The sequence below is a fragment of the Bombus fervidus genome, chromosome 6 (genome assembly GCF_041682495.2).
Source record: "Bombus fervidus isolate BK054 chromosome 6, iyBomFerv1, whole genome shotgun sequence".
Classification (NCBI taxonomy): domain Eukaryota; kingdom Metazoa; phylum Arthropoda; class Insecta; order Hymenoptera; family Apidae; genus Bombus; species Bombus fervidus.
In genome coordinates, this window is record NC_091522.1 from 6,871,006 (window position 1) to 6,885,518 (window position 14,513).

At 35.0% G+C, this 14,513-nt stretch overlaps 1 protein-coding gene across 2 annotated transcripts; it reads right to left on the minus strand.

Annotated features, from left to right (window-relative positions):
* Positions 1 to 12,114: 12,114 nt before the first annotated feature.
* On the minus strand, positions 12,115 to 13,588 carry Dctn6-p27 (dynactin subunit 6). 2 transcript variants are annotated; one of them, XM_072005032.1, is made up of 5 exons: positions 13,456 to 13,588; positions 13,093 to 13,263; positions 12,889 to 13,016; positions 12,676 to 12,818; positions 12,115 to 12,601 (listed from the first exon to the last, which is right to left on the minus strand). In XM_072005032.1, the coding sequence occupies exons 1-5, from the start codon at positions 13,482 to 13,484 to the stop codon at positions 12,500 to 12,502; spliced, it is 573 nt and encodes a 190-aa protein (XP_071861133.1). In that variant the 5' UTR covers positions 13,485 to 13,588; the 3' UTR covers positions 12,115 to 12,499. The 2 variants fall into 2 exon arrangements, with proteins under 2 accessions (XP_071861133.1, XP_071861134.1); XM_072005033.1 differs by having other exon boundaries at positions 12,676 to 12,773; positions 13,456 to 13,572.
* Between the last annotated feature and the right edge of the window lie 925 nt (positions 13,589 to 14,513).

The following is a 14,513-nucleotide window of genomic DNA, read 5'->3' on the forward strand; positions in this document are numbered from 1 at the left end:
GTAGATAATCACTATCAAGATATAATTGTATATTACCTATGACATCAGCGAATCATGTTTCCTCTAAGTATAGAAAACGTAATATGAAGAATATGAAAGTCTGATAAATACAGAGATATAAATAAACAGAGTTTCACAAAAGGGGATAAATCACGCCGTAATACTTAACAGCAATCATTTACGAAGCTTTTAACAATTTTCAAAGCTTCTACTCCTTCTCCAAGTAGGTATTGTCATCAAATTATCTACTTAAATCCCCGACACTCAAGTTGTCAATCGATTTTCAAGAGAATAAAAGCCAAAGTCAGGGAACGATTTCATAGAATACACGACGAGATTGATTCTCGTGTTGAGCTAGTACGATCTCGATGACGCTGAGCGGATTGACACCAAGAAGGGTGCATCATTATCCTGGGAGTGGATTGGCTCGCGCCAAGATCGTTTGGATAACAGCGCTCGTTAAGGAAGCGTAGTGCGGGGGTGGCATGGTGAGCAACCTAATGGGAGACACGTTCATCGGCGGCGTTCGCGGGCGAACGATAAAAATACAAGGGACGCGGTTGGTGGGCTTACGGCAACGCTTACGGTGCTGAAAGCGAGCTGGCTCGTTAACGCTGATCGCTATGCATACTCGTTATGACGTAAATACACCCACGTGACCGGTCGCGTCTAATAACGCGTCGATTATGCACGTGAGGCGGACCACCCAAAATAGCTCGCCCATTGCACCGAATTTTGATGAACGTTAATTTGATGAGTAAGAATAGCTGCCATTAATTTTGATAATTCATGCGTTATTAAGATATCGTTGTCATTTAGCGTTAAAAAATCTCTTTTGGATTGTTACATCTTTTTCGAATTATTCCTTAATGAAATTAACTTTAGTTATACATGTTATGGGAATGAGAACTCGTACAAACGAGGAGTTGGAATAGAAGTTCAGTATCTGAAAGACACAAGTCATAATGGGTGAGAATTGTATCATCCATTTTAAACGTAATTGTTATTATTTCATATTCTTGAGTAAAAACCAGTCTACAATCCAACATTTCTACTTGTTATAACTTTAATTATTCTTATGTAATCTTTGTAACGTTTTTCTGTGAATTGCAAACCTAAGTGCAAATTTTTCATCCTCTTCTAGTAATTGACATGTTTGACTATTTTTCCTTAATGTCACATTAAATTTGCATTACACTGTTGTAATATTTACGTTATTTATTTATTTATTTATTTATTTAAGGTACAGAATATTTAAAGAGAAGGAGATGTAAGGTACAAGAAAAAGAAAAGATGACCAAAGGATGCAATTACTTACTGGCGCATAATTTCTCGTGGCAGGTTACACCCATTCGTGGTTTCCTCTATTTGTAGGCGTTTCCAAGCTGGGCTAATCGGTACATCACGCTAATAGTGGCGCTATTTCGGCACTCGTTAACGCAACACGAGTCTAATTGAGCTTTACAGAATCTAAAGTTAAACGGCTGGTCGTTATATGAAAGCACAAGAACATGTATCTTCGAGGTCGTTGCGACAACAACCTTTAAAGAAGTCTAAAATTATTTGATGAATTATCATTTCTCAAACTTAAGAAACGTCTTGGCAATAGAAAAATACAATTCGATCAAAAGTGACTCTGAGAAAGCAACAGAGTTAAAACAGTTTCATTAAAGTATTGATAATTAAATTATGTTGAATACATTATATATTCATCCATCATATTTATGAATACATACGGAGAATTATATATATTATTAGGAATTCATTTATATTTTCCTTAAATTCAAGAAACTTCCTTACAATATAAGAATACGTTTCAATCCAGAGTGACCCCAAAAAACGTATCGGAGTTAAAAGCAGTTTCATTCAGTGATAATTAAATTAAAATAAATATATTATACGCTCCTTCATTTCCTCAGGTTCCAATGGTCTTTAAATACATTTAAATACAGAGAATATGTTGCTGTATGAGGTGCTGTCAAGAGAAGTTTATCGTGCGAGACAAATCATCTTGATAAAAGTTGTTCCCGGTGACAGCGAAGCGGAAATGAGTATCGACCGGATCTGCAGGCGGACACGGAGCTTGACAAAATAGCACTTAACGGGTTGTAAAGCAAAATGAAAGTGCTGTAAATAAAACTCAAGAAACGGTGCATGTTGTCAGGACGTAATTAAGACGAGTTTCTTGCTAGAAACAAATTATAGAAATTTATTTTCAGGTTGTCACTCGTTTGAATTTTTCACGAAAACTGTATATTCTAATCCATGTCATATTTATTTATTTTTCTAAATTCATTTAATTATTTTGTATTTATTTCTGTTTCGCTATAAATATTCTTAAAGAAGGCTAAAATTAATTCTGATGATTAGAATATATTCAACAGCAGAAATGAAAGGGTCGCAAGATTTTTCACGAAAAATTGTCGATGTAAATTCTTATAACATTGTGAACAAAAATCGTGCAATAATTTGCTTAGAGCTATTTTAAAGGACAAAACTCAATTTTCGTTTTGTTTAGTTCATTTTCTTGAAAAATGTTTTTTTACAAAGTTACAGAATTGAAAAAATAAACATGCCTATTTTTTGACAATTCTGTGGAATTTAAACAATTCTGTGGTATTTAGAAACCTTTTTCTACGATAGAGATTCTACTTTCTCCTTTACAACGATGCTTTACAAGTCGATGCGTGATCTTTTTACCGTTATCTTATTGCACTTTATTATATCAGTACCTCATTTACTTGGTATCATCGAATTAAGTTACTTTACTGTTCTTTAAAATAACAAAATATAACAATAAATTTGTGAATCGATGAGTTCGTTAAGTTTAACAGATAACTCTAATGTTAAACCATTTATATCTTCTTGGAACCATTCTCAGCTGAGAAAATTGTGGAATCGTAAGCCTCTTGGTGACTGAAATTCACACAGAATTCATTTCTGCCAGCGTTTCTCATCATTTCACGCGCGTCGACCTATGGAGCACGGATTTTCCCAAGCAGAATCTCGCTAGGCGTGCAGGACGAGTGGAAAACGCGCGCAAGGAGATTCAGACACGAATACTCAGACGGCCCTAAATCTTGTCTCGCGAGGCAAGTCACTGGGCTTCTCTTTATTTTGCTCCTCGAAGGCGTCGTTGCGCGCGACCCGCGGAGCTTTCGTTACGCACGTGTGAACGGAAGCGTTGACTCTTAAACGCTTCAGTTCTTAAGCGCGCCGCGACGTTCCCGACAAAAGTACGACTTTTAATTGCCTGATGTTTCGTCAGCCGAACGGTACGATACAGTGACGTTTACAAAGTTAAATTATTCGAACAGTATGAACGGAATATTTATTAGTTTTTGCTGCTTTATGATGATAGACATGTGATAATGATAATACGTGAAATAATAAATAATTTGAAAATGACAACTAAACCTGTTTATAGATGGATGTTTATGCATTTACGAATTTGGAATTTGAGAATGCAAAGAATACATGCTCGATGTGCAAATATCTAGACAATATATTTATGAATATACAGAAAATATATTCAGCAGATGATACAACTTCGTATTTAAACTTCATATTTTTAATTGTGTTTATTTATGTATAATCACCTTCTGTCTAGCGGTAATAGGGAAATATATCTAACGCGTTTTTGTTAAGCTCCAATTATTTCCTAAGAGCAATTCATTTTTCTTCCTTTCGCTTTTCTTTTAATCATATGATCTTTAAATGTAGAAAGTGAAATTAATACGTTATACATTCTATTTGTTCTAATATATACATTTTTTATGTACATTTACATTTATATATTGCTTTATTTTATATAACTCATTAAAAAGAAGATTACTATAATACTCGAATGGTTGAAATAGATGTTTGAGAATAAGTTAAGCACAAGTTCAAATTTAATACGGCTAAACTGGATACTACTAAAATGGAGGATAAAATAGTACTATCTACGCTTGACGACTCATTTCCTTTGCAACATCTCTTTCCTTTTATCTTCCTCGGACAATTTATTCTTTCCCCTTTTTTGTCACCTTACTTCTTACGCTTCTCTTTCTCCTCTTTCCTCCGTTTATGGGGTATTACCCACGAGCTTTTCACAATGATTTACAATGAGACGTTTAACCAAATCTTGACTCAAACTGGAATCCTGAATATACACGTCGAAATATATCGAATAATTGAAAAATATTGCTACGCCAACAGAAACCCTATCACGAAACGCTTAGTCCTGACTAATCATCTTTCCTAATATTATCCAATTTTTACATTTGCACTTCAATTTATTCAATTTTCAAAATTAAGCAACGTCCCAATTTCATTTAGTAATTCAATCCAGGACCCAGAGATCCGCTATTCTTATATCCATAATTCAATTCCGATTCCACGAAGAGAACACCAGTTTCTTGAGTTCTCGACAACCGCGAGACACGCGAATCCATCAAGCAAGTAGAAGAGGAACGCAACGTCAGACGAGAGAGGCCACGGTGGTCGGTTCCGTCAAAAGGGACACGGTTGCCGCGCCTGCGTTTCCAAAGATAGCAACCACCGTACGGGGGAAAAACGCGGATGGAAAGGGTCTAGAATTCGCGATTGGCGGCTCGGTATTATTTGCGTCCGCCGCGGCTGAGAGAAGAAGGGCTACGGTTTACGAGAGAGCGCACAGAAATCGATGGTTAGCAAATTGGTGGGCGTCGTGGAAACCGAAACGACGCGTACACGGTAATGGATTAACCAGAGGTTTTTGGTTCGCCGTGGCAACAAATCGTACACTGTGAAAAGGAGACGCTAGTAACCTATCGCGAAACCTAATCCACCGTCGTGTCGCAATGCGAGCCGCGAATGTTAGGATTTGTATGTACGAAGACAAAATGGCTCGCCCTGTAATCGGTGGGATTTCCGTGGCGTGCATCACGACACGCTGCATTAGCAGGAAAGGTGGACAGTTTATTGCGTTTGGTTGAATGATGCGTTTCAAAGGAGAGCAATTCGGGAGTTGAAGTTAGCATGATGAGTGTAAAGAGCTGTTGAAATGGCTTATAATAACGTTCTGCAGTATTTGGGTACACTTGTATGCAGTAGTTAGCATTCTTGGTACTAAGAACTATTTTATTTGAAAGTTGCTCGTCAGATATTTGCTAGTAGTCAATTCTTGATGTCTTTTTCTCAGAATATGGATAGATATAATTTAAGTATACACGTAATAGATGGGAATGAATAGAATGTTTGGAGAGTAATACTTTTGCTATTTGTTTAAGGATGATGGCATGAAGTAAATTCTTACTTTTGTTTTCCAATCTCGCTTACAAGAAATCATCCTGAATTATCCTTTAATCGATATTCCAAGAATCGGTTGTCCTCTTAATTGGTGCCTGATAATCAAGTTTTTACCGTGTAACAAAATATAAATGCCTGTGTAACATATATCTATATGAAACTTCATAGACGAGAACTGAAGATCACGCGTTTACGAAGTGCGAGAATGCAGGAAAAAAAATGCTGCTTGAATTATGGCGGACATTTTCGTTGAGACGTTAAACGGGTACGATACTTAAATCACGTTAATCGTACGGGACACGACTAAACGGGTGCTATCTTAAGAGGAAGCCCGCAGTCGAGAGAAGTGGCGAACGTCCTCGACGCTAAATGGGACGTGCTTTCAATTATGCGTGAAATGAAGGCGGCGATGCGTGCGTCTGCTTGCCGACAGGCAGCACGAACGCGCGTATGGCACGTCAAGCCAGCGTATATGTACATACATAGATGCACTCGTAGAAAGAGCTTGAAACGTTCACCATGCTTGTCTGAATAATCGCCAAAACGAATGTAATCGGTTTTTAATTGCGCATGGAAAGTACATTTGTAAAACAGGATTTATGCCGCAAAATCTCACTTCCCGGTGCATACGTAGAGAAGTTTTGTAAAACTTCGCATAATCTGTCTATCAATTAATGAATCTCACATGAACTCATATACAAATAGAGGAAGACTTTATGCAAAATTTAATTTTATTTCGTTTGATTGTTTCTAAGAAATCCTCAACTATGCGTCAAAGTTAAACTGTGGCCTGAACCATTAGCTACATTATTCCTTTAGCTTTATCCATGTACATACATACATGCGTAGAAAGTTTGTATAGTATGATAATAAAGGTTAGTCATATACATGCACACTTTCCAGCTATGATTACGCGTAGATAGATACAGCACGAAAAGCGTGGAATCTCGTCATGGTTAACGCTCGCGGCGCATGGTAATCACGAACTCGATTGATTAGCCGACAAAGTCGAGCCGACAAATTAGAGGAATGCCATCTACGTTTCTGCTTGGCTCTCCCTCGGCAAACCACATCTGCATACACGCTTCTGTTCTGTGGACGAAGTGGAAAGATTATCTGATTCGACGTGTATGTACGGTAACTTCTTCGTTCGCAGTAGTCTGTGTCTACAAAAGGGAGGTAACACGTTATACAGCTGATATTTGCGAAATTGTTCATCAATTTCTTCTTTATTGTTTAAATTCTTTTAATGAAATCAACGTATATGATACGATCTATGTGACAAATTTTATTATTAAAACATTTTACTTTTCTCTTACTAGTAAGTAAATAATATAAAAACTGATTAGGACTAATGTAGCGTTAACATTTCATTTGAAGATTTTGTTCAGCTTATTTGCGTTGTTGAATTTTGTTTCTTAATTTTATGGAAACCAAGTAACAAAATAAAAGAAAGTTACGCAACTGAAACTTTATCCTTCGTATGTATCTTCCGCTTTGTTCATAAATCAATCAAGAAACGGAAGCGTGTTAATCTCCGCGTTTACTTAAACGGAGCACAGCTGGCTCGGTCGACTAATTAATTTTTTCTCATCGCAAGTTATTATCCTGGCAGGGAAGAATATGTACACGGTGTCGTCGGTGTACTTCAAAGCGATCGGCAGTCGCATTCGGATGCAAGGGACAAGTCGAACAGCAACTCGACGTCTAAAGTCCAAAGAATCACAGAGACGGACTTTGTACGAGATAATCTTCTTCGTCGTCGTCCTCTCGATTTGCTCTTCTTTCTCATTTTAGCTAACAACTACTGAATGTCGATAGACACTTGTGCAGATACGTGATCTTGTACGCTAATTGCATTCTTTGTTAATTTAATGTACTCGTAAAATAGTAAAAGTAATTGTGTCAGGAATAATAAGATCATTGATAAGATAGTATGAATTTTATATAAATTCTTAAACATTGAAATATTCTTAATATAGAATGTAAATTAAATACATATGTATCTAAATAATAAAAGTAAAACAGCATTCTTTCAAACGATAAATTTTACACGATTATTAAAATTAAAATATCATTTCAAACAACTGTTTCCAGACACGGTCTTAATAGTTTCTTATGAAGAACAGAAAATACGCACCAACTGTCATATAAAAAGTTATGTAACCTCCATTACGAAAGATATTGATGACTTTAAAATTTGCCAAAAATTTGTTACTCACGATAATATCTGCCCCTTCGAAATAACGCTTTATATTTTCAATCGAATTTTCAGAGATCAAATATAACATAGGATAGAAAATAAGAAGAAGAAGAGAGAAAGTGAAGGCCATAGAATGGAGTAAAAATAGTGGGATGAATATCCGGCTGTCCGAAACAAGCCTAAATACGTCTCGAAAATATTCTATGGCGTAACGGGCGAATGGTACAAAGGATTCGGCGGAAACGTCGGGTATACGACTGAATCCTACAAATAATCCCGTCGAAGCGTCGTCACGCTTCGATGGACACATAAATGCCGAGCTCGTTCGTGCATGAGTTTCTTGCGTCTCGAATCGCCCACGCTGATCTCCTTGCCTCTCTGTTATCGCAAGGAAATCAAATTTTGACGAAGTTTTACAGCCAACGAAACGGAGAATCTATGACTTGGTGAAGTGCATTCATATATTTTTACGATCGTAAATTTTCATCGAAGGAAATGAATTCGTGAACAAATATGAAAAGTGAACAGTGAGATATTATACCTTTGTTGTAAGAAAGAAAAGTATGGTACCATATTTAACAATTAGAAGCTTTATCTTGATAATCAGATTAGAAAATTAGTATTACGCAAAAAAAAAAAAAAAAAATACAAGGGGATACGTTAAAGTTTAATTGTGCAAAATTAAAAATAGCATTGGTATCAAATGGGATTGGAGATATATTGTTGACAGTGTTGGTGCGTATGAGGGGTGGCAATGGTTTGTGACACGAAATCGTCTACATTTCACTGGAACGAAAATGCATGCGCATTAGGCGAACCGAGAGAAGGGTGTAGAAATAGCGAATCCATGAAAGTATTAAAATGCAAAAGGCATAAAATATATTTGAAAGTTAAATACGAGTCAAGTGGCGCCCCGATAGGGTGTAACCAGACTCGAGTGGTCGGAGCCCCTTCCATCCCTCTTGTATTCATTGTGTTCGATGGTTTTGGCAACTTCTCTTTGCCTTATGTATTACGTATAGGAATATAAGTAAATAACCTTTGTTTCTTCTTGTGAATATAAGATTGATTGTGAGTATGTACAATAACGTAAATAACAAAGAGTATTCACGTACAGTAAAGTACTTTTTACGAACTGTTGCTAACGATTTCATAGATTGAATATATGATGCAACAGTAAGCATTAATCAGAAAAGAAAAAAATGCAACTGAGCTGTTATAAACTAAGAATATTGATAAACTTCTATTTCGAACTATGTAGTATCTATTACACTAATTACTAGGTAATGAACATTTCAACAAAAAAATTCTACTTGTCAAAACCTTCTGGCCGTAATCTTCGCAATCGCTGACCGCTGACACTTATACCCTCGACATTTTTTTCACTTCTGTCAATCATCGAGCATCGTTTGTGTTTCCTTCTCGAACAGGGCGTACAATGGCCGCGCGATTCCCGAGGATTCCCTGGCTCGTGCACAAGGAGGAGAGAGTTAGAGGGGCAGGGGGTTGCTATTGTTCCGGTGTAGCCTTAATGCGCGCCGTTGTAAACAGCGTTACAATGGAATAACTTCGTTAGCATAATCGCGTCACAGAGTCGCCTGGCGCCCCCTGCCGCTCCCGCTCCACTGCACCCCTTTTGGATTTTACGGGTGGTTTCCCTCCGGACAGCCTTGTGGGCGGACCCGATCCGATCCGCTGCCGCGTTTAACCGTCGCTCCAGTATTATTCATTGTCACGATTGAATCGTTTATCTCGTCGCTACTCGGCTGACCGCGCGGTGGAATCGCTCTCGACGACATCGTGTACGCGGTATCGACATGGATCTCTCGACATGCGACGATTTCATCGCTAAATGGACCTAAACGACCCGTCCACGTTTCAATACCGAACAGATGATTTGCGAAGATTTCGGTCGTATAAGATACTTAGAATGATATGGAGGTCGAGTCATTTCTTACATTTCTGATTAACTCTTCGTATTTCCATGGATAAATTATATTAGATTGAGTTATAAGTATATTCAATCTAGTGTTATTTCATACCATGTCTATTTAATCATGGAAGCTTTTATTTTATTTAACCATAAAATAAGCAGAGACTTAATTCGCAATGGATTAACGTTTCCCCAGTAATTACGGGAAATCTCTGTCAAACTGCGGCGATATCGAATTAATTCTACGCGCGATCCCGTCGACGTACATGACATTTTTCGCCCTCCAGTCTTCGTTTGCGTTCACAATGGAAATGTTAAGCGAGTCGTGCATTCGCAACGCTCGTCACTCTTGTTCGCCGCTCGACAAAGCGGTTCTCCCGTGTTGTCCGCGGACGTCAATTTAAGCGCAAGAGCGAGGGCGCCGAGAGTTGTTTGACGCGTTCACGATCGCCGCCACCGTTGATGGACGAAAGATCATCGTGAAACGTTCTCGAGGGACTGTCTATCGCTAGCGCAAATCTTCCAACGATAACTATTCCCTAAATTATTGGAGGATGATTTTAATGCGGTTGAACTTCCATTTGGTGCTGAATTCATTTTGTACCCTTCGTGATTTCCGTTGTTTTATATTGCAATTGCATTGCAGTTGTAGTTCTTTCCATATTCCATCCATTAGACCCGATTATTCAGCAAGAGTATACCATCCTTGTTATAAATCTAAAAATGATCTTTTTCCATAACTACTGTAATTGTCTTCATAGAATAGAATTATATACTACAAAAATAAAATTTTGTTTATAAGAAAATTGTTTGTATAAATTAATTTTGTGGAATTAGTTTACTGTTTCTGGATAACTACTTTTGCGAAGGAATTTCTTTATAAAGATACTGCATTCCGTATAATTGATGTAGTATAGTGTTGTATAATCTTACAGTGCTGTAAAATGTAATACGTGAAGTATTAGTAGTAAGTTTGAAGTTGAAGAAACATTTCAAGAGTATCGCAATCCAAAATTTGTTATGTTGTTTGTTATATGTTCTATATCTCGTTTGAAGTATTTTCAAATTAACAACTAAAGAATGAAGTCTCTTTTCAATTTACACAAAATCATCCGCTAACAATTTATCAATAACTAATTCGCTCTAATAGGGATAAGAAAACCTTGCACGAATCTGTGATTGTTACGCCATTAGGGACTTTCCCTTGGTTGTGCAGTCGTACTGATTTCTGGCTTCTCCCAGCGCGACGAAAAATAATCTCTTTTCTTCTCGTCTCCCCCTTCTAGCCTAGAACGCCCGCTGCGGACGTCAAAATATGACAGCTCTCTCGGGTCACCACTTTCCGCGACAAGAGTTGCGTTCAAGAGGGTTGCGAAGAGCGATCATTAAAATAAAGCGGCACTCGCGACCGCTACGCTCTTAACTGCGTTTCCTCTTCATATATTCCTCCAGAAAAATTGTTGTTCTATTTGTTACATAATAAAACATATTAAATTTATTTTTTTATTTGAATAATATTCAATTTTTATATAAGTTTATTTTACACAGAATTTCGTTTAAAACGTTTTTTTACATAAACTAGAATATTTAGTAATACGATTACTTATCGTAAAATTTCATTAGAAGTTGTTAAATGTAACTAAAATAATCCAAACATAACAAAATTTTATATTGTACTGTATTGATAAAATTGAGTAAAAATTGAATATTATTTCTGTTATCGTTTAGAAGCAGTTCATTTGAACATTATGTAGTGTAAACGAAATAAAATGTCGTCTACAGATGATTAATGAGTTAATTCGGACAAATCATGTAGTAACACGATTCGCACATTTGTTGCTTAAATAAGCATCGCATTGAGAGCCACTGTGGTACGCGGCTAAGCTGACGGAAACGGTAAATGGTTCGCATCCAACCCCCTCGACGAGACGCTAATTCATATTCATAGGTGTAGCGTTTAGTATTGTGCCGCCGCGATTCTCCGGAGAGTTCGCCCGGAGAAGAACGTCGAGAAGGAGAAACATCAAGTTATATTAACTTGTCGCATCGCCGACGCGCACAGACTCACTGATATCGCGAAATTTCGTCGAGGTTCCTAAGCTCCAATGAATAATAAGAAATATATTTTTATTTGCAGATCTTGCGACTTATATGAATAATTAATTAATTGTTGGAGCTTAATAAGGGATGGAAATATTCTCATAAAATGCTCAATTATAAAAATTCCATGTAGATAGAATTATTTACATATATGTATTTTATATAATAAATAAATAAATTATATGGATATTTTGTTAATATAAATAGAACATATTTCATATTTTGCACTTTGTTGTCAAAAAGTGTAAATGTTAAAAACTGTAAAACTGCAAGTTTATTCAAATCCGATACGTAATAATAAATACTAAATAAATAATATAATTAGGACATAATAAAATTGGTAAGTTTTTTATAAAACAAGTTTTCTCGTCAAATTTGAGAACTGATTTCAAAATAGATGATTCTGCCATCTGTTGGCACAGCAGGAAATTAAATTTATTACTAGGATACATACACCTCACTCTACAGTGTACATATAGTCGATTCATTGATTAAAAAGCATAGTGAATATAATATGATACAGTAGTACTATTTTTATATCCTAATATGTGACAAGAACACTGAATTCATATAGGTTTTCTATGATGTTATAGTAAACCATAAAATCTTATATAAGAAGCATATTTTATTTAATACTTCAAAGTATTATCAAAATATTCTGTAAGTTCACTTTTAAATATTTAAAAATAAATCTATATTATTAAAAAATTATTCACAAGATGCTATTATGCATACTATATTCATTTTTGTTTCAAATAACTTATAAGGGTTATATGCTGATGTATTGTACATCACATGTGAAACAATTCATAATTTATTATACATATAATAATAATACTTTTATAGTGCAGAATGTATAAATACAATTAGAAAACAGAAACGTAATTAAAATGCACTGTTAGTTTTTAGAATTAACATTAAATGTATAAATATCTGTTGCATTTTTAAATCATTATATCGCAAATATATTACCTAAGAATGTATATAGTTTGTTATAGCCCCCCCTCATTTTTTGTTGGTTTTACATTAGGTTTACGAATGTGATGGTAAGTTGGTAAAATTTTTAACAAAAATTCTATTTGACTTATTGGAGGCTGAAATAAATAATAAAATTATAAAACAACAAAATATTACCTATAATGTAACGCAGAATTCAATAGAAACTCACATATGGTTTATCGTGCATTTCTCTACGTTGGCATTCATTACCATAAATTATTGTATTTTCTGGTATTGTGTCTGCTTCTGTCAATGTGCATGACGTTCCTATGATACAACCATTGGTCAGTTCAACCTCGCGACCAACATGCGCTATAAATAAAGATAAAATTATAATATGATACATCAAAAATAAATAAGTTCCTAATTATAATATAGTAACCTTTGCTTTCTAAAATATTATGATCTCCAACTTTAAATGCTTCACACGTACAATCAGTTTCAAATACATTATAATTGCCTATTATTTGTACCGGAATTGTTGTTGGTTCGGGAGTATCTGGTGGTAACCTATAATAACATAATTAAATGTTTTAATCAAATAATAAGTAATAAAGGGTAAAGAAATGTTTGAAATTAAAATTACCTATTTGTTATGATCGCCATTTCTTCTATAATATTCCCTTCACCTATTATAATTGGACCAGCTTCTGCAATGATACTTGCTCTTGGATGAATTATAGTTTTTGGTCCAATAGTGATATCCCCTTTTAAAATACTTTCTTCGCATACTAAAGCTCCTACTGCTATTTTTACGCTATAGAAAAATTATGTTTCTGTTTTATATTTTAGTAACTACACACATAACAGACTTAACCTCAAAAAGATAAAAATGAATATTTTAATTTCAATAGATACATTGAATCCTTTTCAAATTTTTTGTGATAAATGAGTAATGAGAAGTTAGTAAAATAAAAGTATCTTAAACTAAATTTATAAATTCTCTCACTTTGTACGACGACTGCCAAATGTATTCATTTTAGCGTCTGTCACTCTGTCACCATACGCTTAACACGCCCTCCTTGGTGATTTCGAAGAATTAGTCGCCGCGGATTTCTTGAAGTAGCTTCAACTCACAATAAATTCATATTAACATTAAAAAGTAACTATGTGATGCACAAAATATTTAATTCACTTTTCTTCTTCCTTGTGAAATATACAGAAAATTTATTAATAATATCGATGATCTTATTTTATTAAATCTGGTATCAGAACATTGAAAATATTTTGTAGAATAATAGAACAGGTTCGAAAAGGATTGCACCTAGTTGTAGAATAATTAAATTGTAATTTAAATTTTATAAATATATGTAGTTACAAGTGCTATTTATGTAAAATAATACATTTTGAATCCTTTTCTAGGTTTTAATTTTTACATACATACTAATTAAAAATTCAGCTAAGAAATGAAACTAATAAATAGGTTGTAAAACCTACAAAAATTAAAATCAACAAAACTGAAGATGTAATAAAATATGAAAAATTATTATAGTACCTGTATGATCCATATACATATTTCATTCCATCATCCTTTCATTTCATAATTTATGTTGTAAATGAAAAAAAAGAAAAATGTGTATGGAGTAATGGAAGAGAAAGCAGAATCCGTAGGAAGATAGAACGTAATTGGGAACAAGACTACCTTGAAAGGAACCGTGAGAGGAAGTGTTAAAAGGATTAAGAAAGTTAAAGAGGTGGGGATTAAGGTGAAAAAGGTGAATCGATAGCGCGTGAGCCGCACCACTCTAAAGAACATAACTCTTTCACTCGTTTTTTCTTTTTTTTTTAATCGATATTTAATATAACTCTATATTATCCGTCAACTTTTATTTATATATATTATATATATATTTTTATATATTATATATTATAAAATTTAACTCCAAATTGCGATAATAACGTCTAATTGCAACGTGCGTGCGCGTGTACGTGTTGCGCCTTTGTGTGTGTGTGTTTTGCATTAATTTTTTTCTGTAATTCTTCTTTTTTCTCTCGCTCTCGCTCTCG

What these genes read in the sequence shown, in the direction of transcription:
- Dctn6-p27 (XM_072005032.1), bottom strand. Translation starts at nt 13,484, where the DNA reads ATGAATACATTTGGCAGTCGTCGTACAAA. An exon ending in TTTGGCAGTCGTCGTACAAA is followed by an intron (nt 13,264 to 13,455) that starts GTGAGAGAATTT and finishes ATTTTTCTATAG; the next exon opens with CGTAAAAATAGCAGTAGGAG. An exon ending in ATGGCGATCATAACAAATAG is followed by an intron (nt 13,017 to 13,092) that starts GTAATTTTAATT and finishes ATGTTATTATAG; the next exon opens with GTTACCACCAGATACTCCCG.